General features: G+C 41.6%; 4 protein-coding genes across 4 annotated transcripts; 1 reads left to right on the top strand and 3 right to left on the bottom strand.

Moving 5' to 3' along the window:
- Nucleotides 1-890: 890 nt before the first annotated feature.
- Nucleotides 891-7,821, bottom strand: LOC131370001 (chaperone protein DnaK-like). Its single transcript, XM_058416978.1, is given in 5 exon segments — nt 891-1,761; nt 1,763-1,811; nt 1,814-3,161; nt 5,369-7,318; nt 7,639-7,821. Coding segments are annotated over 4 exon segments (3,861 nt in total). The 5' UTR covers nt 7,298-7,318; nt 7,639-7,821; the 3' UTR covers nt 891-1,226.
- A 1,803-nt stretch (nt 7,822-9,624) lies between these two features.
- LOC131342632 (heat shock 70 kDa protein-like) lies at nt 9,625-12,280 on the bottom strand. Its single transcript, XM_058373738.1, has 2 exons — nt 12,121-12,280; nt 9,625-11,801 (listed from the first exon to the last, which is right to left on the bottom strand). The coding sequence occupies exon 2, from the start codon at nt 11,778-11,780 to the stop codon at nt 9,849-9,851; it is 1,932 nt and encodes a 643-aa protein (XP_058229721.1). The 5' UTR covers nt 11,781-11,801; nt 12,121-12,280; the 3' UTR covers nt 9,625-9,848.
- A 1,215-nt stretch (nt 12,281-13,495) lies between these two features.
- Nucleotides 13,496-16,918, bottom strand: LOC131366904 (heat shock 70 kDa protein-like). The gene is made up of 2 exons (XM_058411916.1): nt 16,760-16,918; nt 13,496-16,474 (listed from the first exon to the last, which is right to left on the bottom strand). The coding sequence occupies exon 2, from the start codon at nt 16,451-16,453 to the stop codon at nt 14,522-14,524; it is 1,932 nt and encodes a 643-aa protein (XP_058267899.1). The 5' UTR covers nt 16,454-16,474; nt 16,760-16,918; the 3' UTR covers nt 13,496-14,521.
- An 881-nt stretch (nt 16,919-17,799) lies between these two features.
- Nucleotides 17,800-20,474, top strand: LOC131366902 (heat shock 70 kDa protein). Its single transcript, XM_058411902.1, has 2 exons — nt 17,800-17,971; nt 18,292-20,474. Exon 2 carries the CDS (start codon nt 18,313-18,315, stop codon nt 20,242-20,244), a length of 1,932 nt encoding a protein of 643 aa, XP_058267885.1. The 5' UTR covers nt 17,800-17,971; nt 18,292-18,312; the 3' UTR covers nt 20,245-20,474.
- The last annotated feature ends 6,125 nt before the right edge of the window (nt 20,475-26,599 follow it).

A 26,599-nucleotide genomic window follows, 5' to 3' on the forward strand; every position in this document is an offset into this window, starting at 1 on the left:
GCATTCCGGGAAGAGAAGGCCACTCGTGTTAAAACAACTTTAGACACAGGGAGACATTTCTTAAGGGGGGAAATGAAGAGAGGACAGAGAGGATATACTTTACAGTTCATACTTCACATACTTGCATAGAACCAAGAGCTTCTTGTCGCAGCCTCTACATATCAGACAGACACCGTAGAAGTCCCTAGGGGTCCTTTATACACCTGATTCTTGAAGGGTCACTTATTGTACATGAGCAACAACTGGATCATCGTTACTGTGCACTCAAAAACAAATCATCCCATAGAGTTACAGTAATTTACAGTTAAGATATGATGGAAAAGAATTTAAAAAGCCCCAACATGTATACTTATTCAAGGAAACTAAGCTCTAACTTTGCTAGCATTGTTCTTGTTTTTAAATAAAAAGTCCACTCTTAAACCTGATTTCTGTTCTTCTCCCTCACTATCTGACACCTGCCCAGTCAGCTCAAAATGCAGACAGAATAAAAAAAAATGTTTCGTAACTGTTTAATATGACGTTCAGTAGCAGTATGTCTTCAGCGATTTGGTAATAAAGCTATTAATAAATGTCCCTCTTGTGCATGTGCATTCTGCAGGAAGAAACCAACTGATTAGTGTCAGTGGACTTACACAATGTTTGGCTAAAGCTGGTGAAGATGACCTCACATCTTTCTCATTTACACACAGAGTGTGTTGGCGAAAATCACATGCTAGAACAGACTGAGGAGAGCATGGTGGTCTATAAACCCAAGAATGTGATCATTATTACACATGGTAGTTAAAATAAAATAAAATAGGTTTGCCCAGGACTACAGTTTGGGCCACCTTTCTTCTTAGATGGTATGCCTATGATAATAAAAAAACACAGGTATTGACACTTCAACAGTCTGCATTTTATTGTTGACTCCAAGATGACAACTTTTTCCCAATTCAGACAAATCCTGACCTCTGCTGGTGAATGGTGGTCAGTATCTGCATTGGGTCATTATATGGCCTGTCTTCAATTATCCAGAGTAAAAAAAATAAACTTCTAAATTGCATTCAAACCAATATTTACATTTGTTTAAAAGTTAATTACTACAGTTACAAGAGACCGACCTCTCATGTGCAAATTAACAAGAGTTTTAACATGTTGCAAATTTACTAAAAAAGATGCCAAACCAGAAAGTGCTTAGAAAGACCAAAAGAATGCTTCAGCTGTGAAGTTAATTTGATCTTATTTCATTAATCCACTTCTTCAATAGTCGGTCCCTGGGCATCTGAACCAGATGGTGCCTGAGCTCCACAGCCTCCAGCTGGCATCCCTCCCTGGTACAGCTTAGTGATGATGGGCTTGCAGACATTCTCCAGTTCCTTCAGCTGATGTTCGTACTCCTCCTTTTCGGCCAGCTGGTTGTTCTCCAGCCAGGAAATGGCCTGGTTACACTTCTCAATTACTTTTTTCTTGTCCTCTTCACTGATTTTGCCTTTCATGCTTTCATCTTCCACGCTGTTTTTCATGTTAAAGGCGTACGACTCCAGGGAGTTCTTGGCCGTGATCTTCTCTCTCTGAAGGTCGTCTTCTGCTTTGTACCTATCTGCTTCCTGCACCATCCTCTCAATCTCCTCCTTGCTCAGCCTGCCCTTGTCATTGGTGATGGTGATCTTATTCTCTTTGCCTGTGCTTTTGTCCACGGCGGACACGTTCAGAATGCCGTTGGCGTCTATGTCGAAGGTGACTTCGATCTGAGGAACTCCACGTGGAGCAGGCGGGATGCCAGTCAGATCAAACTTCCCCAGTAGGTTGTTGTCTTTGGTCATGGCTCTCTCACCTTCATACACCTGGATCAGAACCCCAGGCTGGTTGTCTGTGTAAGTGCTGAAGATTTGCATCTGCTTGGTGGGGATGGTGGTGTTGCGTTTGATGAGAGTGGTCATGACTCCTCCTGCTGTCTCAATGCCCAGGGAGAGTGGAGCCACATCCAGCAGCAGCAAGTCCTGGACATTTCCAGAGGTGTCACCCATAAGGATGGCAGCTTGAACCGCGGCACCGTAAGCTACCGCCTCGTCTGGGTTGATGCTTTTGTTCAGTTCCCGGCCGTTAAAGAAGTCCTGCAGAAGTTTCTGGATCTTGGGGATTCTTGTAGAACCTCCAACCAGGACAATTTCATGGATCTGGGATTTGTCCACCTTGGCATCTCGCAGGGCCTTCTCCACCGGCTCTAGCGTACCTCTGAACAGGTCTGAACACAACTCTTTAAAGCGTGCTCTGGTGATGGAAGTGTAGAAGTCAGTGCCCTCATACAGGGAGTCAATTTCAATGCTGGCCTGAGAGCTGGAGGACAGGGTTCTCTTGGCTCTCTCACAGGCTGTATGCAGCCTCCTCAGGGCTCGCTTGTTCTGGCTGATGTCCTTCTTGTGCTTCCTCCTGAATTCCTCCACAAAGTGGTTGACCAGGCGGTTGTCAAAGTCTTCTCCGCCCAGGTGAGTGTCTCCCGCTGTGGCTTTGACTTCAAAGATGCCGTCTTCGATGGTAAGAATGGACACATCGAAGGTTCCGCCTCCCAGGTCAAAGATCAGGACATTGCGCTCTCCTTTCTTGCCTTTGTCCAGGCCGTAGGCGATGGCCGCGGCCGTGGGCTCGTTGATGATCCTCAGGACGTTCAGTCCGGCAATCACTCCAGCATCTTTAGTGGCTTGTCTCTGAGAGTCGTTGAAGTAGGCAGGAACAGTAATAACAGCATTTGTTACTCTCTCTCCAAGATAGGCCTCTGCGATTTCCTTCATTTTCACCAGGACCATGGAGGAGATCTCTTCAGGGTTAAAGGATTTCTTCTCCCCTTTGTACTCGACCTGAACTTTCGGCTTGCCTCCATCGCTGGTCACCTGGAAAGGCCAGTGCTTCATGTCAGACTGTACGACTGGATCGTCAAACCTCCTGCCGATCAGCCGCTTGGCATCAAACACCGTGTTGCTGGGGTTCATGGCCACTTGGTTTTTCGCAGCATCTCCAATGAGCCTCTCTGTGTCTGTGAAGGCCACGTAGCTGGGTGTGGTTCTGTTTCCCTGGTCATTAGCAATGATCTCCACTTTTCCGTGCTGAAACACCCCCACACAGGAGTAGGTGGTGCCCAGGTCAATCCCAATAGCAATTCCTTTGGCTGAAGACATCTTGCTTGTTTAGTCAGATATCTGAAAATGTCACAAACAAACACCATAGTAGAAATCAGGTCAAGTGGATTTTTAAATTTTAATATGTTCAATCAGTTTAAACCAATAATTTAAATTATTATTTTACTAGGATTAAAATGCACAAAAGATCATTTCGTAAAGTTATAATAAAATCTCAGAATACATTTTAATATGATTCTACTTTACAGTTACACCATAACAATACGTGTCCTTAGAAGTGATTATAAATCCTGTAATATGACGACAGTCAAAATGGAAATAAAGTATCGTACTTACTGTTATTAGGCTCCTGAAATATATGAAGATTGTGTGTTATCTCTTATTAATTCTGTCGCTTTGCTCCTCTTCGTTGCTGCAGCTCTCACTACTCGTAGAAAGATGTTTGTTGCTACACGAGCTTCCAGTCTCTTTTATATTCACCAGCAGACTCACACATTCTCTTTATACTCTTTCTAGGCGCTTCTCCAAAGCGCATGCAAAACCGACCAATCAGAAGTTCTCGAGCTGACTAGACCCCGCCCACCAGGAACATACCATTCTGCCCAGAGCAGAGGAGAGACTTCTAGACTGTGCAGTGTCATTTCTCTCTTCCTCCTCTACATGAAACACCACTCTCTCTAATTCTTAGATATGAAATAGAAAAATGAGGCTTTCTTAAAATTGACAAAATGAAGAAAAAAAGATTGGAGAGTGAAAAATGAGGTTTCGGAAACATAAAGCGATTATTGTTGCTCCTGTATAATATTATCGCTTTTAATGAATTGAGAACACTGACTTTACTTAAAGCATATGATAAGATTATCAAACTCTTCCTATGATCCAAAAGTTATGTTATGAGATTAATTTCAGTCTGGGTTTCATTTAAATGATGTATGTTTGCAAACAAAAACTGTCAAAGCGATAGACTATATAATACACTATGTTGGCAAAGGTTTTGGGACACCCTGCCAAACCATTGAATTCAGGGGCCAGGCTTGAACCCTTAGTTCCAGTGAAAGGAACTCTTAATGCTTCAGCATACCAAGACATTTTGGACAATTTCATCCTCCCAACTTTGTGGGAACAGTTTGGGGATGAACCCCTTCCTGTTCCAACATGACTACACACCAGTGCACAAAGCAAGGTCCATAAAGACATGAATGAGATTGGTGTGGAGGAACTTGACTGTCCTGCACAGAGTCCTGACCTCAAACTGAAAGAACACCTTCGGGATGAATTAGTGCGGAGGTTGTGAGCCAGGCCTTCTCGTCCAACATGAGTGTCTGACCTCACAAATGCACTTCTAGAGGAATGGTCAAAAATTTCCATAAACACACTCCTAAACCTTGTGGAAAGCCTTCCCAGAAGAGTTAAAGCTGTTATAGCTGTAAAAGGCGGCCCAACTCCATATTACTTTCATGTGCATGTAAAAGCAGACGTCCCCAAACTTTTGGCAATATGGTATAGATCCAATTTTTGAATTGAGTTGTAAAGATTTTAGAAACATTATCAGTATGATAATCTATAATTTACTCAAGGCAATATGGGACTTTATTCTAAATCTTGAGTGACTTGTAAAGAAACAGTCTATACATCAGTTAAAAAATAATGATATTGGAGTTCACATAAACATTTTGGTAACAGCAATCTGGTAAAAATGATTAAAACCCTGAAGAACTTGCTTACATAATGACACATCTGTAAATTATTTAAACTGTGAACCCCATTCACCCAAATGAAGGACATTACAGACTGTATATTACAGAGTGAATGAGTAACTTAAGCAAGAAAATTGCACACAAGTACTGATACAAATAAAACAAGGAAGTTTCTTTATTATCATTGATGAAAGTTTTCTCCTAGTAGTACTGAGGAGCAGATCACTAATCTGCCACTGTTTGAAAAATGAAAATATATATAAAATATTTTTAGGGTTACATTTAAAAATTCTTGAATTATGAACATTAAAATAACAAAAGGCAATTTTCCAGTGTAATATGAAAATTTATTAACAGTAGAGAAAGAAATGCGCATATACACAAGTATTTACACTACAAACGTTTGTATCACCACGTATAATTAGCTCGAAGTTTGGTACAGTACAAAAACTAAATCTAATTTGGATCATACCACCAAGTATTATCAGCCAATACATTTCCAGTGAACAGCTTATTTTTCAGTTATTAGTCCACTTATTAAGTCCAGATCAGTTTTTAATCCACTTCTTCAATAGTTGGTCCCTGGCCGTTTGTTCCTGAAGCGGCTCGTGCCTGAGCTCCACAGCTTCCAGCTGGCATCCCTCCCTGGTACAGCTTAGTGATGATAGGGTTGCAGACTTTCTCCAGTTCCTTCAGCTGATGTTCGTACTCCTCCTTTTCAGCCAGCTGGTTGTTCTCCAGCCAGGAAATGGCCTGGTTACAGCTCTCAATTATTTTCTTCTTATCCTCTTCACTGATTTTGTCTTTCATGCTTTCATCTTCCACGCTGTTTTTCATGTTAAAGGCGTACGACTCCAGGGAGTTCTTGGCCGTGATCTTCTCTCTCTGAAGGTCGTCCTCTGCTTTGTACCTATCTGCTTCCTGCACCATCCTCTCAATCTCCTCCTTGCTCAGCCTGCCCTTGTCATTGGTGATGGTGATCTTATTCTCTTTGCCCGTGCTTTTGTCCACGGCGGACACGTTCAGAATGCCGTTGGCGTCGATGTCGAAGGTGACTTCGATCTGAGGGACTCCACGGGGAGCAGGCGGGATGCCAGTAAGCTCAAACTTCCCCAATAGGTTGTTGTCTTTGGTCATGGCTCTCTCACCTTCATACACCTGGATCAGAACCCCAGGCTGGTTGTCTGCGTACGTGCTGAAGATTTGCGTCTGCTTGGTAGGGATGGTGGTGTTGCGTTTGATGAGAGTGGTCATGACTCCTCCGGCTGTCTCGATGCCCAGGGAGAGTGGAGCCACGTCCAGCAGCAGCAAGTCCTGGACGTTTCCAGAGGTGTCACCCATAAGGATGGCAGCCTGGACCGCGGCACCATAAGCTACCGCCTCGTCTGGGTTGATGCTTTTGTTCAGTTCCCGGCCGTTAAAGAAGTCCTGCAGAAGTTTCTGGATCTTGGGGATTCTTGTAGAACCTCCAACCAGGACAATTTCATGGATCTGGGATTTGTCCATCTTGGCATCTCGCAGGGCCTTCTCCACCGGCTCTAGCGTACCTCTGAACAGGTCTGAACACAACTCTTCAAAGCGTGCTCTGGTGATGGAAGTGTAGAAGTCAGTGCCCTCATACAGGGAGTCAATTTCAATGCTGGCCTGAGAGCTGGAGGACAGGGTTCTCTTGGCTCTCTCACAGGCTGTATGCAGCCTCCTCAGGGCTCGCTTGTTCTGGCTGATGTCCTTCTTGTGCTTCCTTTTGAATTCCTCTACAAACTGGTTGACCAGGCGGTTGTCAAAGTCTTCTCCGCCCAGGTGAGTGTCTCCCGCTGTGGCTTTGACTTCAAAGATCCCGTCTTCTATGGTAAGAATGGACACATCGAAGGTTCCGCCTCCCAGGTCGAAGATCAGGACATTGCGCTCTCCTTTCTTGCCTTTGTCCAGGCCGTAGGCGATGGCCGCGGCCGTGGGCTCGTTGATGATCCTCAGGACGTTCAGTCCGGCAATCACTCCAGCATCTTTAGTGGCTTGTCTCTGAGAGTCGTTGAAGTAGGCAGGAACAGTAATAACAGCATTTGTTACTTTCTGTCCGAGATAGGCCTCTGCGATTTCCTTCATTTTCACCAGGACCATGGAGGAGATCTCTTCTGGGTTAAAGGATTTCTTCTCCCCTTTGTACTCGACCTGAACTTTTGGCTTGCCTCCGTCGCTGGTCACCTGGAAAGGCCAGTGCTTCATGTCAGACTGTACCACCGGATCGTCGAACTTCCTGCCGATTAGCCGCTTGGCATCAAACACCGTGTTGCTGGGGTTCATGGCCACTTGGTTTTTCGCAGCATCTCCAATGAGCCTCTCTGTGTCTGTGAAGGCCACGTAGCTGGGTGTGGTTCTGTTTCCCTGGTCATTAGCAATGATCTCCACTTTTCCGTGCTGAAACACCCCCACACAGGAGTAGGTGGTGCCCAGGTCAATCCCAATAGCAATTCCTTTGGCTGAAGACATCTTGCTTGTTTTGTCAGATATCTGAAAATGTCACAAACAAACACAAAGGCACAGTTAGATCAAGTAGATTTTGAAATTTAAAAATATTTATGGTTAATTTAAACCAATAAACTTAAAAGTAATTACAATTTTTATTCTACTGGTAATAAAATACATGAAATATCGTTTTGTATTTGTATACGTTTTATATATTAAGTTTATTTATAAGTCATAATAAAATCTCAGAATACAGTTTAATATGATTTTTCTGTCCAGTTACACAACAGCAATGAGTCCTTGAAAGTGATAATAAATCCTGCCATATCATGATAATCAAAATAGAGATAAAGTATCGTACTTACAGTTATTAGGCTCCTGAAATATATGAAGATTGTGTGTTATCTCTTATTTATTCTGTCGCTTTGCTCCTCTTCGTTGCTGCAGCTCTCACTACTCGTACACTGCTGTTAGTGATACACGCTTCCAGTCTCTCTTTTATATTCACCAGCGGACTCACACATTCTCTTCTCACGCTTTCTAGGCGCTTCTCCAAAGCGCTCGCGATTTCCGACCAATCAGACGTTACCCTACTGACTAAACCCCGCCCACCTATGATTCAGGAACATACCATTCTGCCCAGAACAGAGGAGAGACTTCTAGACTGTTCGGGATTATTTCTCTCTTCCTCCACTACATGAAACACCGCTCTCTCTAATTCTTACATATAATGTAGAGAATTGAGCCTTTCTTAAAATGAGCAAATTAGAATTAAATTAGGGGAAAAAGTAGATTAGTGAGAGTATGACGATGTTTCGTTATCATAAAGCGATTCTAGTTGCTACAATAAATGTAAACACTATTTAATGAAATATGAACACTACTGAAATCATATCCTAATATCAGGAGCTCTCTGTAGCTCATCTATATTTCTATACAATATTAGGGGATAATGTGAAAGTAAATATCGCTAATAATCTGCCCTCATCACACGTACATGAGGAACAGTACAAAATGACTGCATTTGGTGATAAAGAGTCTCTATCAGAGTCTGTGTCAATAAATTAGTACTGTGGTAAAGTCAGCCTGAAAGATTTAGACACTAAACGTCATGAGCTATTATCTTACACAGTCGAAGTAGTGTTTATTTATTTATTTTCTTCCAGTTATTTGTGTTATGACACCCATTGAATTTAAGATGGCCCCTGTCACTGAACTCTATAATCATGTAGTTTGTTCTGTACCTTGAGCTACCTGAGAATAATTAATCTCCAGATGATCAAACCCTTCCTAAGGTCCAAAAGTGATGTAAGAGTAATGATGTCAGTCTGCTTTTTATATAAATGTTGTATTATGGCAAACCAGAAATGATCAAAAAGTGAGAGAGATTGTATAATAGATCCTGTTACTAATCTGTCACTGTTTTTAAAATAGGTGGTACTGAGAGAAATGTAATGATTAGGATCTGCCAGATCCAGAGAAAAGCTTTTTTACTTACTTGGAGGTTACATTTGTAATCAGCAATGTTTATGATAACCTTTCTGGTATTTTATGAGTGCTGTGTTACACAGGAACACCTCATTGACTTTAGTTTATATGTTCAGAACTCTATTTCTAAGACAGAAATGATCAGAATGGATTGTTTTGTCTCACAACATCACACAGCTTTAGCTTTAATGGTTTTCCCTGATCTGATATGCCTGATTTTGATTATGAACATGTTTGTGGGAAATAGAGAAGATGCTGAGCTGGTCTAGAAACTGCATGTGAATACTGACCTCTGCTGTCCAAATCAATCACCATACTCTATTTACTGTGTTTATTGCTGAGCATCACATAATCCTAAAATGACCTTTTCATAAGAGCGGAAATCATTTTCTGGTGTCTATGTTATTATAATATACGTGTTTGATTTAAACTAAACAATCGTTCTCACTCATGCACTCTCTCATTTTTATTAGATTGTAATAATGACTGAAAATTCCTAAGTCTGCAAGTTTACAACTTTTTTCCTGCCTACATTAGTTAATATTGTTAATCAATAATTGCCTAAATCAGGATTGATCAAGTAAAACATAAAGAAAATAAGGTTGTGCAGGACAATTCCTAAATGCTTTCTAGCTAAATAGTAAACATGGACTATTGTAATAAGTTCATAAATGTGGACCACATACTATTTGATGTGCTAACTGCAGATATCGTATTCAAAACATTTTACATCTTGAACCTAATCATTTTTAAAAAATACATTTTTTGGTTTTCCATAAAGAAAAGTATTCAAGATTACACTGAAAAAAAATCAATTATGAATATTAAAACAACAAAAGGCAACTTTTCCCATGTAATATAAAATTTTATTAGCATTAAATAGAGAAACAAATGCATATATACACATCATTATTTACAACACCATCATTGTATCACTGTTTCTAAGGACCTCAAAGTACAGTATTAAATCTAAATGTACAGTACAAAAACTAAATCTAATTTGGATCATACCACCAAGTATTATCACACATTTCCAGTGAATAGCTTATTTTTCAGTTAATTAGTCCACTTAAGTCCAGATCAGTTTTTAATCCACTTCTTCAATAGTTGGCCCCTGGCCGTTTGCTCCTGAAGCGGCTCGTGCCTGAGCTCCACAGCCTCCAGCTGGCATCCCTCCCTGGTACAGCTTAGTGATGATGGGCTTGCAGACTTTCTCCAGTTCCTTCAGCTGATGTTCGTACTCCTCCTTTTCGGCCAGCTGGTTGTTCTCCAGCCAGGAAATGGCCTGGTTACACTTCTCAATTACTTTCTTCTTGTCCTCTTCACTGATTTTGCCTTTCATGTTTTCATCTTCCACGCTGTTTTTCATGTTAAAGGCGTACGACTCCAGGGAGTTCTTGGCCGTGATCTTCTCTCTCTGAAGGTCGTCCTCTGCTTTGTACCTATCTGCTTCCTGCACCATCCTCTCAATCTCCTCCTTGCTCAGCCTGCCCTTGTCATTGGTGATGGTGATCTTGTTCTCTTTGCCCGTGCTTTTGTCCACGGCGGACACGTTCAGAATGCCGTTGGCGTCGATGTCGAAGGTGACTTCGATCTGAGGAACTCCACGTGGAGCAGGCGGGATGCCAGTAAGCACAAACTTCCCCATTAGGTTGTTGTCTTTGGTCATGGCTCTCTCACCTTCATACACCTGGATCAGAACCCCAGGCTGGTTGTCTGCGTACGTGCTGAAGATTTGCGTCTGCTTGGTGGGGATGGTGGTATTGCGTTTGATGAGAGTGGTCATGACTCCTCCTGCTGTCTCGATGCCCAGGGACAGCGGAGCCACGTCCAGCAGCAGCAAGTCCTGGACGTTTCCAGAGGTGTCACCCATAAGGATGGCAGCCTGGACCGCGGCACCATAAGCTACCGCCTCGTCTGGGTTGATGCTTTTGTTCAGTTCCCGGCCGTTAAAGAAGTCCTGCAGAAGTTTCTGGATCTTGGGGATTCTTGTAGAACCTCCAACCAGGACAATTTCATGGATCTGGGATTTGTCCATCTTGGCATCTCGCAGGGCCTTCTCCACCGGCTCTAGCGTACCTCTGAACAGGTCTGAACACAACTCTTCAAAGCGTGCTCTGGTGATGGAAGTGTAGAAGTCAGTGCCCTCATACAGGGAGTCAATTTCAATGCTGGCCTGAGAGCTGGAGGACAGGGTTCTCTTGGCTCTCTCACAGGCTGTATGCAGCCTCCTCAGGGCTCGCTTGTTCTGGCTGATGTCCTTCTTGTGCTTCCTTTTGAATTCCTCTACAAAGTGGTTGACCAGGCGGTTGTCAAAGTCTTCTCCGCCCAGGTGAGTGTCTCCCGCTGTGGCTTTGACTTCAAAGATGCCGTCTTCTATGGTAAGAATGGACACATCGAAGGTTCCGCCTCCCAGGTCGAAGATCAGGACATTGCGCTCTCCTTTCTTGCCTTTGTCCAGGCCGTAGGCGATGGCCGCGGCCGTGGGCTCGTTGATGATCCTCAGGACGTTCAGTCCGGCAATCACTCCAGCATCTTTAGTGGCTTGTCTCTGAGAGTCGTTGAAGTAGGCAGGAACAGTAATAACAGCATTTGTTACTTTCTGTCCGAGATAGGCCTCTGCGATTTCCTTCATTTTCACCAGGACCATGGAGGAGATCTCTTCTGGGTTAAAGGATTTCTTCTCCCCTTTGTACTCGACCTGAACTTTTGGCTTGCCTCCATCGCTGGTCACCTGGAAAGGCCAGTGCTTCATGTCAGACTGTACCACCGGATCGTCGAACTTCCTGCCGATCAGCCGCTTGGCATCAAACACGGTGTTGCTGGGGTTCATGGCCACTTGGTTTTTCGCAGCATCTCCAATGAGCCTCTCTGTGTCTGTGAAGGCCACGTAGCTGGGTGTGGTTCTGTTTCCCTGGTCATTAGCAATGATCTCCACTTTTCCGTGCTGAAACACCCCCACACAGGAGTAGGTGGTGCCCAGGTCAATCCCAATAGCAATTCCTTTGGCTGAAGACATCTTGCTTGTTTTGTCAGATATCTGAAAATGTCACAAACAAACACAAAGGCACAGTTAGATCAAGTAGATTTTGAAATTTAAAAATATTTATGGTTAATTTAAACCAATAAACTTAAAAGTAATTACAATTTTTATTCTACTGGTAATAAAATACATGAAATATCGTTTTGTATTTGTATACGTTTTATATATTAAGTTTATTTATAAGTCATAATAAATCTCAGAATACAGTTTAATATGATTTTTCTGTCCAGTTACACAACAGCAATGAGTCCTTGAAAGTGATAATAAATCCTGCCATATCATGATAATCAAAATAGAGATAAAGTATCGTACTTACAGTTATTAGGCTCCTGAAATATATGAAGATTGTGTGTTATCTCTTATTTATTCTGTCGCTTTGCTCCTCTTCGTTGCTGCAGCTCTCACTACTCGTACACTGCTGTTAGTGATACACGCTTCCAGTCTCTCTTTTATATTCACCAGCGGACTCACACATTCTCTTCTCGCGCTTTCTAGGCGCTTCTCCAAAGCGCTCGCGATTTCCGACCAATCAGACGTTACCCTACTGACTAAACCCCGCCCACCTATGATTCAGGAACATACCATTCTGCCCAGATCAGAGGAGAGACTTCTAGACTGTTCGGGATTATTTCTCTCTTCCTCCACTACATGAAACACCGCTCTCTCTAATTCTTACATATAATGTAGAGAATTGAGGCTTTCATCAAATTGTCAAAAATAGGGAACAAAGTAGAAATAGAATAGAAATAAACTGGTGATGAAGCGAATCTCTGTGTATAAGTTAATCATCAGTTTATTAAAGTCGACCTGAGAAAGTTTGACAGGAAATGCTATTAGATATTTTCTTGCACAGTTAAATTCATTCATTCATCTGTTATAACATTCCCTAAAGTTAAGATCACACCACTGGCCTTAATAATTGGTCAAGCACACAATTAACATGGCTTTTAACCGCTCATTAGAAACAACAATTAAAGGCTCTTCTTCCTTCATATCATGTAATTTAAATGATAAAAAATAAAAATACTTCATGTGAAATTATTATGACAAGCGAATTCAGTTTCTAAGTAACTTGAATAAATGATTCTTAAATTAGTGTTATCATTATGTGCCAAATCATAGAGAAAATGTAAAGGTTTTATTACTACTTGTGGTTGTTATTATTAGGTTTTTTTTAAAGTAAGAAAACTATACCACTGTGCAGAACACATATTACAAAGGGCTTTGTGACAGCTAAAGTCATCAAAACATGAACGGAACATTCACATCATTTACTACTTTATTTTAAAAGTGGGTAACAGTCCCAGAGACATACTCCAGTCTGTGTTTTTCTCTTCAATTTCTGAACAAATTTGCTGTTCTTCTGGAGTATGTTTATATTACATTAATTTCAACAAAATGCATATTCAAACAGCCATAATTCCACACAGCAAGTACAAACACACACACACACACAATAGGTGACAGACTTAAAAATAAATTCACACACAATGAGAAATTACCATCAACACTAGAAGTCAGTTGAGTGAGCTTAGGGATAAAAGGCTAAAACGTAAAATCCATCAGATCAGTTATAATTGAGTAATATCCTCAAAATATAATCATAGTTACTTATACATTTTATATTTTTACAAGTTCCTTTAGAAAATCTCATTTTAACAATGTCATTTAACCAGACTGCAAGGGACAGGGAGCGTATGATCTGCAAATGATCAAATTCATCCTATGGGTGAAACGTGATGTGAGAGTAATGATGTCATGTTAGTTTTCATTTATGTATGGGTGTTCTTACAAACCAGATGTTATCTAAAGGGGTTATTTAAAGAGCTATAAAGCATTTTGGTGCCTGCCTTCATAATCTGCATTATGTCTTTCTCTGGGCTTTAGGATTGTTTGCTGACCTTTTTGCATGAACACCTGATTGAAACAGGGACAGAACTAGCCAGAATGGGTCATTTTGTCTCCCACAGCACTGTTTTATTTTCCCTGATATAACAAAACTGGTTTAAATTCTAACACATGCACAATACATGAAGTGGGAAATATAAGACACTAAACCCTGCTAGAAAATGGAGGTGAGCACTGACCTCTGCTGTCCAAATCAAGCACCACACTGTCATTATTGTGCTAATCACTATCACAATATCCTACACTGAATTTTAATGAGTTGCAACACAAACGTCAGCTACTTGTGTTTTATTTTATTAAACAAATAATGTAGCAATGACTTATGCATCAGATTAAGAAAAAATCCCAGACCTGCACATTTGATTCTTTCCCCCACAGACATATTATTTAATGTCATCACCAGTGTTATACAGAGACACAAATGTATTCAGAATATTTTAACTGTAGTACATGTATTTAACACTAGAAGTATTTTATATTTCTTTAGTCTCACATACTAAAAGAAATGTACTTAAGATTATGTTAATAAAAAAACTCAGTTAATGAGTAGTAAATAAAAGAGGAGCCCATTTTTCCCCATGTAATATAAAACTTTAATAACAATATATACATATATAAAAGTAGATATAGGATTCACACCCAACCATTTTACAAAAGAACAGTGCAAACTTTACTCTTACTTTCACATCATGAAGACAGCATTAATCTTTGTATTGCCATGTAAATTATTAACATTGATTATCACCCAAAACATTTCCAGTGAATAGCTTATTTTTCAGGTATTAGTCCACTTAAGTCCAGATCAGTTTTTAATCCACTTCTTCAATAGTTGGCCCCTGGCCGTTTGCTCCTGAAGCGGCTCGTGCCTGAGCTCCACAGCCTCCAGCTGGCATCCCTCCCTGGTACAGCTTAGTGATGATGGGCTTGCAGACTTTCTCCAGTTCCTTCAGCTGATGTTCGTACTCCTCCTTTTCAGCCAGCTGGTTGTTCTCCAGCCAGGAAATGGCCTGGTTACAGCTCTCAATTACTTTCTTCTTGTCCTCTTCACTGATTTTGTCTTTCATGTTTTCATCTTCCACGCTGTTTTTCATGTTAAAGGCGTACGACTCCAGGGAGTTCTTGGCCGTGATCTTCTCTCTCTGAAGGTCGTCTTCTGCTTTGTACCTATCTGCTTCCTGCACCATCCTCTCAATCTCCTCCTTGCTCAGCCTGCCCTTGTCATTGGTGATGGTGATCTTGTTCTCTTTGCCCGTGCTTTTGTCCACGGCGGACACGTTCAGAATGCCGTTGGCGTCGATGTCGAAGGTGACTTCGATCTGAGGAACTCCACGTGGAGCAGGCGGGATGCCAGTAAGCACAAACTTCCCCATTAGGTTGTTGTCTTTGGTCATGGCTCTCTCACCTTCATACACCTGGATCAGAACCCCAGGCTGGTTGTCTGCGTACGTGCTGAAGATTTGCGTCTGCTTGGTGGGGATGGTGGTATTGCGTTTGATGAGAGTGGTCATGACTCCTCCTGCTGTCTCGATGCCCAGGGACAGCGGAGCCACGTCCAGCAGCAGCAAGTCCTGGACGTTTCCAGAGGTGTCACCCATAAGGATGGCAGCCTGAACCGCCGCACCGTAAGCTACCGCCTCGTCTGGGTTGATGCTTTTGTTCAGTTCCCGGCCGTTAAAGAAGTCCTGCAGAAGTTTCTGGATCTTGGGGATTCTTGTAGAACCTCCAACCAGGACAATTTCATGGATCTGGGATTTGTCCATCTTGGCATCTCGCAGGGCCTTCTCCACCGGCTCTAGCGTACCTCTGAACAGGTCTGAACACAACTCTTCAAAGCGTGCTCTGGTGATGGAAGTGTAGAAGTCAGTGCCCTCATACAGGGAGTCAATTTCAATGCTGGCCTGAGAGCTGGAGGACAGGGTTCTCTTGGCTCTCTCACAGGCTGTACGCAGCCTCCTCAGGGCTCGCTTGTTCTGGCTGATGTCCTTCTTGTGCTTCCTTTTGAATTCCTCTACAAAGTGGTTGACCAGGCGGTTGTCAAAGTCTTCTCCGCCCAGGTGAGTGTCTCCCGCTGTGGCTTTGACTTCAAAGATGCCGTCTTCTATGGTAAGAATGGACACATCGAAGGTTCCGCCTCCCAGGTCAAAGATCAGGACATTGCGCTCTCGTTTCTTGCCTTTGTCCAGGCCGTAGGCGATGGCCGCGGCCGTGGGCTCGTTGATGATCCTCAGGACGTTCAGTCCGGCAATCACTCCAGCATCTTTAGTGGCTTGTCTCTGAGAGTCGTTGAAGTAGGCAGGAACAGTAATAACAGCATTTGTTACTCTCTCTCCAAGATAGGCCTCTGCGATTTCCTTCATTTTCACCAGGACCATGGAGGAGATCTCTTCAGGGTTAAAGGATTTCTTCTCCCCTTTGTACTCGACCTGAACTTTCGGCTTGCCTCCATCGCTGGTCACCTGGAAAGGCCAGTGCTTCATGTCAGACTGTACGACCGGATCGTCGAACTTCCTGCCGATCAGCCGCTTGGCATCAAACACGGTGTTGCTGGGGTTCATGGCCACTTGGTTTTTCGCAGCATCTCCAATGAGCCTCTCTGTGTCTGTGAAGGCCACGTAGCTGGGTGTGGTTCTGTTTCCCTGGTCATTAGCAATGATCTCCACTTTTCCGTGCTGAAACACCCCCACACAGGAGTAGGTGGTGCCCAGGTCAATCCCAATAGCGATTCCTTTGGCTGAAGACATCTTGCTTGTTTTGTCAGATAGCTGAAAATGTCACAAACACACACAATAGTAGAAATCAGGTCAAGTGGATTTTTAAAATTGAATATGTATAATCAACTTAAACCAATAAGCTATTAACTGAAAAATAATTTCAATTATTTTGCCACTGACAATTAAATACATGAAAAATAGTTTTGTATTTGTAAAGATATAACAAGATCTCAGAATACATTTTAATAATTTACACAACAGCAATGAGTCCTTGAAAGTGATAATAAATCCTGCCATATCATGATAATCAAAATAGAGATAAAGTATCGTACTTACAGTTATTAGGCTCCTGAAATATATGAAGATTGTGTGTCTTATTTATTCTGTCGCTTTGCTCCTCTTCGTTGCTGCAGCTCTCACTACTCGTACACTGCTGTTAGTGATACACGCTTCCAGTCTCTCTTTTATATTCACCAGCGGACTCACACATTCTCTTCTCACGCTTTCTAGGCGCTTCTCCAAAGCGCTCGCGATTTCCGACCAATCAGACGTTACCCTACAGACTAAACCCCGCCCACCTATGATTCAGGAACATACCATTCTGCCCAGATCAGAGGAGAGACTTCTAGACTGTTCGGGATCATTTCTCTCTTCCTCCACTACATGAAACACCGCTCTCTCTAATTCTTACATATAATGTAGAGAATTGAGGCTTTCTTAAAATAGCCAGGAATATCAAAAAAATTGATCGTAGAGTAAATTACGATGTCTTGGAAACATAGAACGAGTATAGTTGTTCGTACAAAATATGATCACTATTAAATAATTAAACCGACAACGTGTGTTATATAGAAGATTAATATTTTAGTGGTATTACGACTGATTATGGAAAATTAAAAGAAAATGTTTTTTTTCTCTTCTGGATAGGATAAAAACTATACTACTAATTAAAACGCATTTAATAACACAATTATTTGAGTTATTTTATAGAGCATATTAGTTTATACTTTTTATTTTCATTTATTTTTTATTCGTCATCTTTTTCAATGTTATAAATTAAAAAATGTTATAGATTACAGTGAATATTTCCAAAACACCATGATTCACTTTCACATCTACACTTTGTACGAGACTTTTTTATTTTTTTTATTTTTATTTCTATACGCAAATAAAGAATGTTGTAATAGATTATATTTTTAACTGATTAGTCGATAATGTAGTGGAGGAGAAGAGAAATGATCCCGAACAGTCTAGAAGTCTCTCCTCTGATCTGGGCAGAATGGTATGTTCCTGAATCATAGGTGGGCGGGGTTTAGTGAGCAGGGTAACGTCTGATTGGTCGGAAATCGCGAGCGCTTTGGAGAAGCGCCTAGAAAGCGCGAGAAGAGAATGTGTGAGTCCGCTGGTGAATATAAAAGAGAGACTGGAAGCGTGTATCACTAACAGCAGTGTACGAGTAGTGAGAGCTGCAGCAACGAAGAGGAGCAAAGCGACAGAATAAATAAGAGATAACACACAATCTTCATATATTTCAGGAGCCTAATAACTGTAAGTACGACACTTTATCTCTATTTTGATTATCATGATATGGCAGGATTTATTATCACTTTCAAGGACTCATTGCTGTTGTGTAACTGGACAGAAAAATCATATTAAACTGTATTCTGAGATTTTATTATGACTTATAAATAAACTTAATATATAAAACGTATACAAATACAAAACGATATTTCATGTATTTTATTACCAACAGAATAAAAATTGTAATTACTTTTAAGTTTATTTGTTTAAAATAACCATAAATATTTTTAAATTTCAAAATCTACTTGATCTAACTGTGCCTTTGTGTTTGTTTGTGACATTTTCAGATATCTGACAAAACAAGCAAGATGTCTTCAGCCAAAGGAATTGCTATTGGGATTGACCTGGGCACCACCTACTCCTGTGTGGGGGTGTTTCAGCACGGAAAAGTGGAGATCATTGCTAATGACCAGGGAAACAGAACCACACCCAGCTACGTGGCCTTCACAGACACAGAGAGGCTCATTGGAGATGCTGCGAAAAACCAAGTGGCCATGAACCCTAGCAACACCGTGTTTGATGCCAAGCGGCTGATCGGCAGGAAGTTCGACGATCCGGTGGTACAGTCTGACATGAAGCACTGGCCTTTCCAGGTGATCAGCGATGGAGGCAAGCCAAAAGTTCAGGTCGAGTACAAAGGGGAGAAGAAATCCTTTAACCCAGAAGAGATCTCCTCCATGGTCCTGGTGAAAATGAAGGAAATCGCAGAGGCCTATCTTGGACAGAAAGTAACAAATGCTGTTATTACTGTTCCTGCCTACTTCAACGACTCTCAGAGACAAGCCACTAAAGATGCTGGAGTGATTGCCGGACTGAACGTCCTGAGGATCATCAACGAGCCCACGGCCGCGGCCATCGCCTACGGCCTGGACAAAGGCAAGAAACGAGAGCGCAATGTCCTGATCTTTGACCTGGGAGGCGGAACCTTCGATGTATCCATTCTTACCATCGAAGACGGCATCTTTGAAGTCAAAGCCACAGCGGGAGACACTCACCTGGGCGGAGAAGACTTTGACAACCGCCTGGTCAACCACTTTGTAGAGGAATTCAGGAGGAAGCACAAGAAGGACATCAGCCAGAACAAGCGAGCCCTGAGGAGGCTGCATACAGCCTGTGAGAGAGCCAAGAGAACCCTGTCCTCCAGCTCTCAGGCCAGCATTGAAATTGACTCCCTGTATGAGGGCACTGACTTCTACACTTCCATCACCAGAGCACGCTTTGAAGAGTTGTGTTCAGACCTGTTCAGAGGTACGCTAGAGCCGGTGGAGAAGGCCCTGCGAGATGCCAAGATGGACAAATCCCAGATCCATGAAATTGTCCTGGTTGGAGGTTCTACAAGAATCCCCAAGATCCAGAAACTTCTGCAGGACTTCTTTAACGGCCGGGAACTGAACAAAAGCATCAACCCAGACGAGGCGGTAGCTTATGGTGCCGCAGTTCAGGCTGCCATCCTTATGGGTGACACCTCTGGAAACGTCCAGGACTTGCTGCTACTGGATGTGGCGCCGCTGTCCCTGGGCATTGAGACAGCAGGAGGAGTCATGACCACTCTCATCAAACGCAACACCACCATCCCCACCAAGCAGACGCAAATCTTCAGCACGTACGCAGACAACCAGCCTGGGGTTCTGATCCAGGTGTATGAAGGTGAGAGAGCCATGACCAAAGACAACAACCTACTGGGGAAGTTTGATCTGACTGGCATCCCGCCTGCTCCACGTGGAGTTCCTCAGATCGAAGTCACCTTCGACATCGACGCCAACGGCATTCTGAACGTGTCCGCCGTGGACAAAAGCACAGGCAAAGAGAATAAGATCACCATCACCAATGACAAGGGCAGGCTGAGCAAGGAGGAGATTGAGAGGATGGTGCAGGAAGCAGATAGGTACAAAGCAGAGGACGACCTTCAGAGAGAAAAGATCACGGCCAAGAACTCCCTGGAGTCGTACGCCTTTAACATGAAAAACAGCGTGGAAGATGAAAGCATGAAAGGCAAAATCAGTGAAGAGGACAAGAAGAAAGTAATTGAGAGCTGTAACCAGGCCATTTCCTGGCTGGAGAACAACCAGCTGGCTGAAAAGGAGGAGTACGAACATCAGCTGAAGGAACTGGAGAAAGTCTGCAAGCCCATCATCACTAAGCTGTACCAGGGAGGGATGCCAGCTGGAGGCTGTGGAGCTCAGGCACGAGCCGCTTCAGGAGCAAACGGCCAGGGACCAACTACTGAAGAAGTGGATTGAAAACTGATCTGGACTTAATAAGTGGACTTTTAACTGAAATATAAGCTATTCACAGGAAACTGTTTTGGGTGATAATACTTGGTGGTATGATCCAAATTAGATTTAGTTTTTGTACTGTAGATTTAGGTTTTGTGCCATACCAAACTTTGAGGTCATTATAAACGGTGATACAATGATTTGTGCTGTAACTACTGATGTGTATATGTGCTTTTATTTCTCTATTTATTGTTAATAAAATTTCATATTACATGGGAAAATTTGCCTTTTGTTTTTTAATATTCATAATTGATTTTTTTTCAGTGTAATCTTGAATATTATTCTTTAGGGAAAAATAATAAATTTAAAAAATTATTAGGTTCATGATTTTATATGTTTTGAATACGATATCTGCAGTTACCAAATCAAATAGTATGTGGTCCACATTTATGAACTTATTACAATAGTCCATGTTTACTATTCAGCTAGGAAACATTTAGGCATTGTTCTGCACTGCCTTCATGTTTTACTTAAACAATCTTGATTTAGGCAATAATTGATTAAAAAAATATTAACTAATGTAGGCAAGAAAAAAATTGTAAACATGCAGATATGGGAATTTTCAGTTATTAATACAATACAATAAAAATGAGAGAGTGCATGAGTGAGAACGATTGTTTAGTTTAAATCAAACACGTATATTATAATAACAGACACCAGAAAATGTTTTCCGCTCTTATGAAAAGGTCATTTTAGGATTATGTGATGCTCAGCAATAATCATAGTAAAGATAGTATAGTGGTTGATTTGGACAGCAGAGGTCAGTGCTCACTTGCAGCTTCTAGAACAGTTCAGCATCTTCTCTTTTTCCCTCAAACGTGTTCATAATTGAAATCAGGCTTGTCAGATCAAGGAGAAAACTAAGACATGAAGATGTGTGATGTGAGAGACAAAATGATTCATTCTGATCATGTCTTTGTGAAACACAGCACTCAAATACCAGAAAGGTTATCATAATCACCAAATAACCTCCAAATAAGTTAAAAAAAAAAAGAAAGAAAGAAAGAAAAAAAGCTTTTCTCTGGATCTGGCAGATCCTAATCATTTCGTTTCTTTCACCTCACCATTATTTTAAAAACAGTGACAGGTTAGTAACAGGATCTATTATACAATCTCTCTCACTTTTTGATCATTACTGGTTTGCCATAATACAACATTTATATAAAAAGCAGACTGACATCATTACTCTTACATCACTTTTGGACCTTAGGAAGGGTTTGATCATCTGGAGATTAATTATTCTCAGGTAGCTCAAAGGTACAGAACAAACTGCATGATTATAGAGTTCAGTGACAGGGGCCATCTTAAATTCAATGGGTGTCATAACACATAAATAACCAGAAAAAAATAAATAAATAAACACAAATTCGACTGTGTAAGATAATAGCTCATGACCTTTACTGTCCAAATCTCTCAGGCTGACTTTACTACAGTACTGATTTATTTACACACGATGGAGAGACTCTTTATCATGTAAGAAATTACAGACTGCCTCAACCCAGATTCCACTCCACAGTACACATCTGAAAGATATAGATAAAATAAAGATTTAAAGTAGAAAATAGAAATATAAAAACTAACATAGTATTAGACATATTAAAAATATGATAAATTACTTAATTCATATTTTTGATGTGTTGTCATTTCCTTTAAATATACACTCTAAATAATAATAGTTATATTTTGAATTTAGGTGAAATATATATAATAGAATATATATATATATATATATATATATATATATATATATATATATATATATATATATACACTATATTGCCAAAAGTATTCGCTCACCCATCCAAATAATCAGAATCAGGTGTTCCAATCACTTCCATGGCCACAGGTGTATAAAATCAAGCACCTAGGCATGCAGACTGTTTTTACAAACATTTGTGAAAGAATGGGTCGCTCTCAGGAGCTCAGTGAATTCCAGCGTGGAACTGTGATAGGATGCCACCTGTGCAACAAATCCAGTCGTGAAATTTCCTCGCTCCTAAAAATTCCACAGTCAACTGTCAGCTGTATTATAAGAACGTGGAAGTGTTTGGGAACGACAGCAACTCAGCCACGAAGTGGTAGGCCACGTAAACTGACGGAGCGGGGTCAGCGGATGCTGAGGCGCATAGTGCGAAGAGGTCGCCAACTTTCTGCAGAGTCAATCGCTACAGACCTCCAAACTTCATGTGGCCTTCAGATTAGCTCAAGAACAGTGCGCAGAGAGCTTCATGGAATGGGTTTCCATGGCCGAGCAGCTGCATCCAAGCCATACATCACCAAGTGCAATGCAAAGCGTCGGATGCAGTGGTGTAAAGCACGCCGCCACTGGACTCTAGAGCAGTGGAGACGTGTTCTCTGGAGGGACGAATCGCGCTTCTCCATCTGGCAATCTGATGGACGAGTCTGGGTTTGGCGGTTGCCAGGAGAACGGTACTTGTCTGACTGCATTGTGCCAAGTGTAAAGTTTGGTGGAGGGGGGATTATGGTGTGGGGTTGTTTTTCAGGAGCTGGGCTTGGCCCCTTAGTTCCAGTGAAAGGAACTCTGAATGCTTCAGCATACCAAGACATTTTGGACAATTCCATGCTCCCAACTTTGTGGGAACAGTTTGGAGCTGGCCCCTTCCTCTTCCAACATGACTGTGCACCAGTGACCAAAGCAAGGTCCATAAAGACATGGATGACAGAGTCTGGTGTGGATGAACTTGACTGGCCTGCACAGAGTCCTGACCTCAACCCGATAGAACACCTTTGGGATGAATTAGAGCGGAGACTGAGAGCCAGGCCTTCTCGTCCAACATCAGTGTGTGACCTCACAAATGCGCCTCTGGAAGAATGGTCAAAAATTCCCATAAACACACTCCTAAACCTTGTGGACAGCCTTCCCAGAAGAGTTGAAGCTGTTATAGCTGCAAAGGGTGGACCGACGTCATGTTGAACCCTATGGATTAGGAATGGGATGTCACTTAAGTTCATATGCGAGTCAAGGCAGGTGAGCGAATACTTTTGGCAATATAGTGTATATATATATATATATATATATATATATAAAAGAAAATACTTCATATATATATATATATATGTATATGTATATATATATATATATATATATATATATATATATATATAATAAGATAAATATAAAGATATAAAAGACATAAACATGAATATCCGATTATAACAGGAATGTCGGGGTAATGTGACGGTGCAAAGTAGTGCAGTTATATGTGTGTGCAACAATCTGCTGAGGTAGAATGTGATGTGTGAAGAAGTCCAGAGAAAAAGTACAGAAAGTCCAGGTTCTAGGTGTTCTGGTTGAGGGCCCAAATGTCCTGCGGGAACAAGCTCCTCCTCATTCTCTCTGTGTTTGCCTTCAAGGAGCGGAAACATTTCCCTGACTGCAACAGAGTCCATTGTTGGGATGGCTGAGGTCCTTCATTATCTTCCTGGCCTTGGTCCAGCACTGCTTGCTGTATATAGTCTCCAGGTCAGGAAGCTCCATGTGGATGGTACACTTAGCTCATCTTGCCTGTCCTGCTTGGTGCTGTTTCCAAACCAGGCTGTGATGCTTCCTGTCAGGATGCTCTCAGTGGTGCAGGTATAGAATGTCTTTAGCACCTTTGAGAGCAGTTTAAAGTCCTTTAGGTGTCTGAGATGGTAAAAACGCTGCCAGGCCTTCTTCACCAGGGTGTTGATGTGACAGGATCATGACAGGTCCTGCGTGATGTGAACACATAGGTACTGGAAACTGTCCATTCTCTCCACTGGGGTCCCATTAATAGTGAGGGGCTGGTAATTCCTCTCCACTATCAGCTCCTTAGTCTTGCTGATGTTCAGGAGGAGATTGATGTCTTGGCACCATGCCTCCAGGTTTTCAATCTCCTCTAGCTAGGCCGTCTCATCATTGTTGGAGATCAGGCCCACCACCACAGTATCGTCCCCAAACTTAATAATGTTGGTGGAGCTGGAAGTGGCCACACAGTCATAGGTGTACAGTGAGTACAGCAGGGGGCTCAAAACATAACCCTGAGGGGCTCCAGTGCTGAGGGTGAATGAGGGTGAGACATGGGTGCCCACCTGTACTGCCTGTGGTCTGTCTGTCAGGACGTTTGAGATCCATCGACACAGGGACAGGCTGAGTCCCAGGATCTCCAACTTAGTGGTGAGTATGGAGGGACTTATGGTGTTAAACGCTGAACAAACAGCTGGTCAACAAACAGCATTTTATCATAATTCCCTTTTCTGCTGTCCAGGTAGCTCAGGGCTGTGTGATGAAGGTGTGTGATGGCGTCCTCAGTAGATCGGCTGGGACGGTATGCGAATTGTAGCGGGTCCAGGGTGTCAGGTAGGGAAGAAGTGACGAAGTCTCTGATTAGTCTTTCGAAGCACTTCATCACTACAAGCACTTCACTGGGTGATACTCAGTTCTTACACTAATTTACATTTAAAGTGAAACTCATTTAAACTGAGGAGCAAAGCGACAGAATTAATAAAAGATAACACATAATCTACGTATATTTCATGAGCCTAATAACTGTAAGTAGATTATTTATTTCCATTTTAACTGTCGTCATATGACAGGATTTATAATGTCTATTTTAAGGACACATATTATGGTTTAACTGGACAGGAGAATAATATCAAATAATATTTTATTCCACACGCGTCCACGTCCAGGAAGGTCGCGTGCACACTCTAAAACGCACTGGAAGGTGTAATGAACAGGAAAGGTGTAATGAACAGGAAAGGTATAATGAACAGGAAAGGTGTAATGAACAGGAAAGGTATAATGAACAGGAAAGGTGTAATGAACAGGTATCGCGGTTGCGGCACAGTCAGCGATGAAACGCCCAACGCACTTTCATTAAGATCTTCAACGCTCTCATCGTTTTATTTTTCTTACAATCACCAAATGAAGTCATTTTGTACTGTTCCTCATGTACATGTGTTGAGGGCAGATTATTAGCGGCATTTACTTTCACATTATCCCCTAACCCAGCGAACATTGCAGAGTGGGGCCAAATGGGTTGAAAGTCTATTTCCCCAAAACTCTGACACTTCAAAACATGTATAAAAAGATTGCAAAATAAATTTAAGATTTAAGATAAGATTTAATTAAGGTTTTATTCACATATAAATGCTAAACAACTAATATAAACAGAATCAAGCATGTTTGTGCTTCTATTTACCAAAACCGAATGCTGGAAACATTGTTGGCTGATGTTTATATGTAAATAAAAGCCTAAATTAGGTCTGTTCATCATATAAAGTCATAATGACTTTTCAGAATTAAATTCATTTTGATTTATTTTTGATCTCTTTAGAAATATTCTGAAGCATCAGAATTTTGGGGGAATAAACTTTCAACAGAGGGACATAAATCTTGCAGATATCATTAAAAATATCTTAATTTGTGATCCAAAGATGAACAAAAGTCTTAAGGTTTTGGAAAGACATGAGGGTCAGTGATGACAGAATGTTCATTTTTGGGTGAACTGCCCCTTTTTAGAAACATCAGTGCTCTTTTAATTGAACTACACTAACAATGCAGAAGTACAAAAAAATAATAATAATAAGCCTGTTTAACATTACAGTATTAAAATATTAGATCGTCTTCTTTCCTGCTGTGCTCTAATGGCCCTCTTTCCACCCCTGTCTCTTGCCATTTGGAACCTTGCAAGTGAACCATTTGGAGAGAGCCTTTTCTGCCTCTTTTTGGTTTACATCTTCAGTCATTGTGTTCTTTTTCAGTCCACCTGTAAAAGCGAATGCACGTTAACATCTGAAATGTCCAGCTGCATATTTTGGTAACACTTTATTTTTGGTGTCCCTGTTATGAAAATCTATTATGCGCATTGTGCTAATTGACGCTCCGTTCGTTACTCATCAGCAGCTGGCTGTACGGTAAAGTCAAATTTGCCTTAGGTGAAAAAATGGCGGCTAACCTTACAGAGCCACAAAATACACAAGGAAAGCAGAAAATAAACAAAAATGTGTTCAAAGTCAGGACATTACTATCAACACAAAAATATTTTAATCCTGTGATCCCCTCTCCTGTGAAAGTGACCCCCCACAGAAAATTTATTAATATTAGTTTAGTGGTTAAGTAATTTTAAAGATCATTTAAACTGTCAAAAATCTAGCCATGGGGGTCACAGTCCAGTGACTTCTGTGCTGGTCCCAAGCCCGGATAAATAGAGAGGGTTGTGTCAGGAAGGGCATCCGGCGTAAAACATTGCCAAATTTAACCATGCGAATCGTCAGTACTCTAAATTTCATATCGGATTGGTCGAGGCCCGGGTTAACAACGACTGCCATCGGC

This window comes from Hemibagrus wyckioides, linkage group LG02, assembly GCF_019097595.1.
Source record: "Hemibagrus wyckioides isolate EC202008001 linkage group LG02, SWU_Hwy_1.0, whole genome shotgun sequence".
Classification (NCBI taxonomy): domain Eukaryota; kingdom Metazoa; phylum Chordata; class Actinopteri; order Siluriformes; family Bagridae; genus Hemibagrus; species Hemibagrus wyckioides.

Bases quoted from the DNA above. Each gene is read 5' to 3' on its own strand.
- LOC131342632 (XM_058373738.1), bottom strand. From the start codon at position 11,780: ATGTCTTCAGCCAAAGGAATTGCTATTGGGATTGACCTGGGCACCACC.
- LOC131366904 (XM_058411916.1), bottom strand. From the start codon at position 16,453: ATGTCTTCAGCCAAAGGAATCGCTATTGGGATTGACCTGGGCACCACC.
- LOC131366902 (XM_058411902.1), top strand. From the start codon at position 18,313: ATGTCTTCAGCCAAAGGAATTGCTATTGGGATTGACCTGGGCACCACC.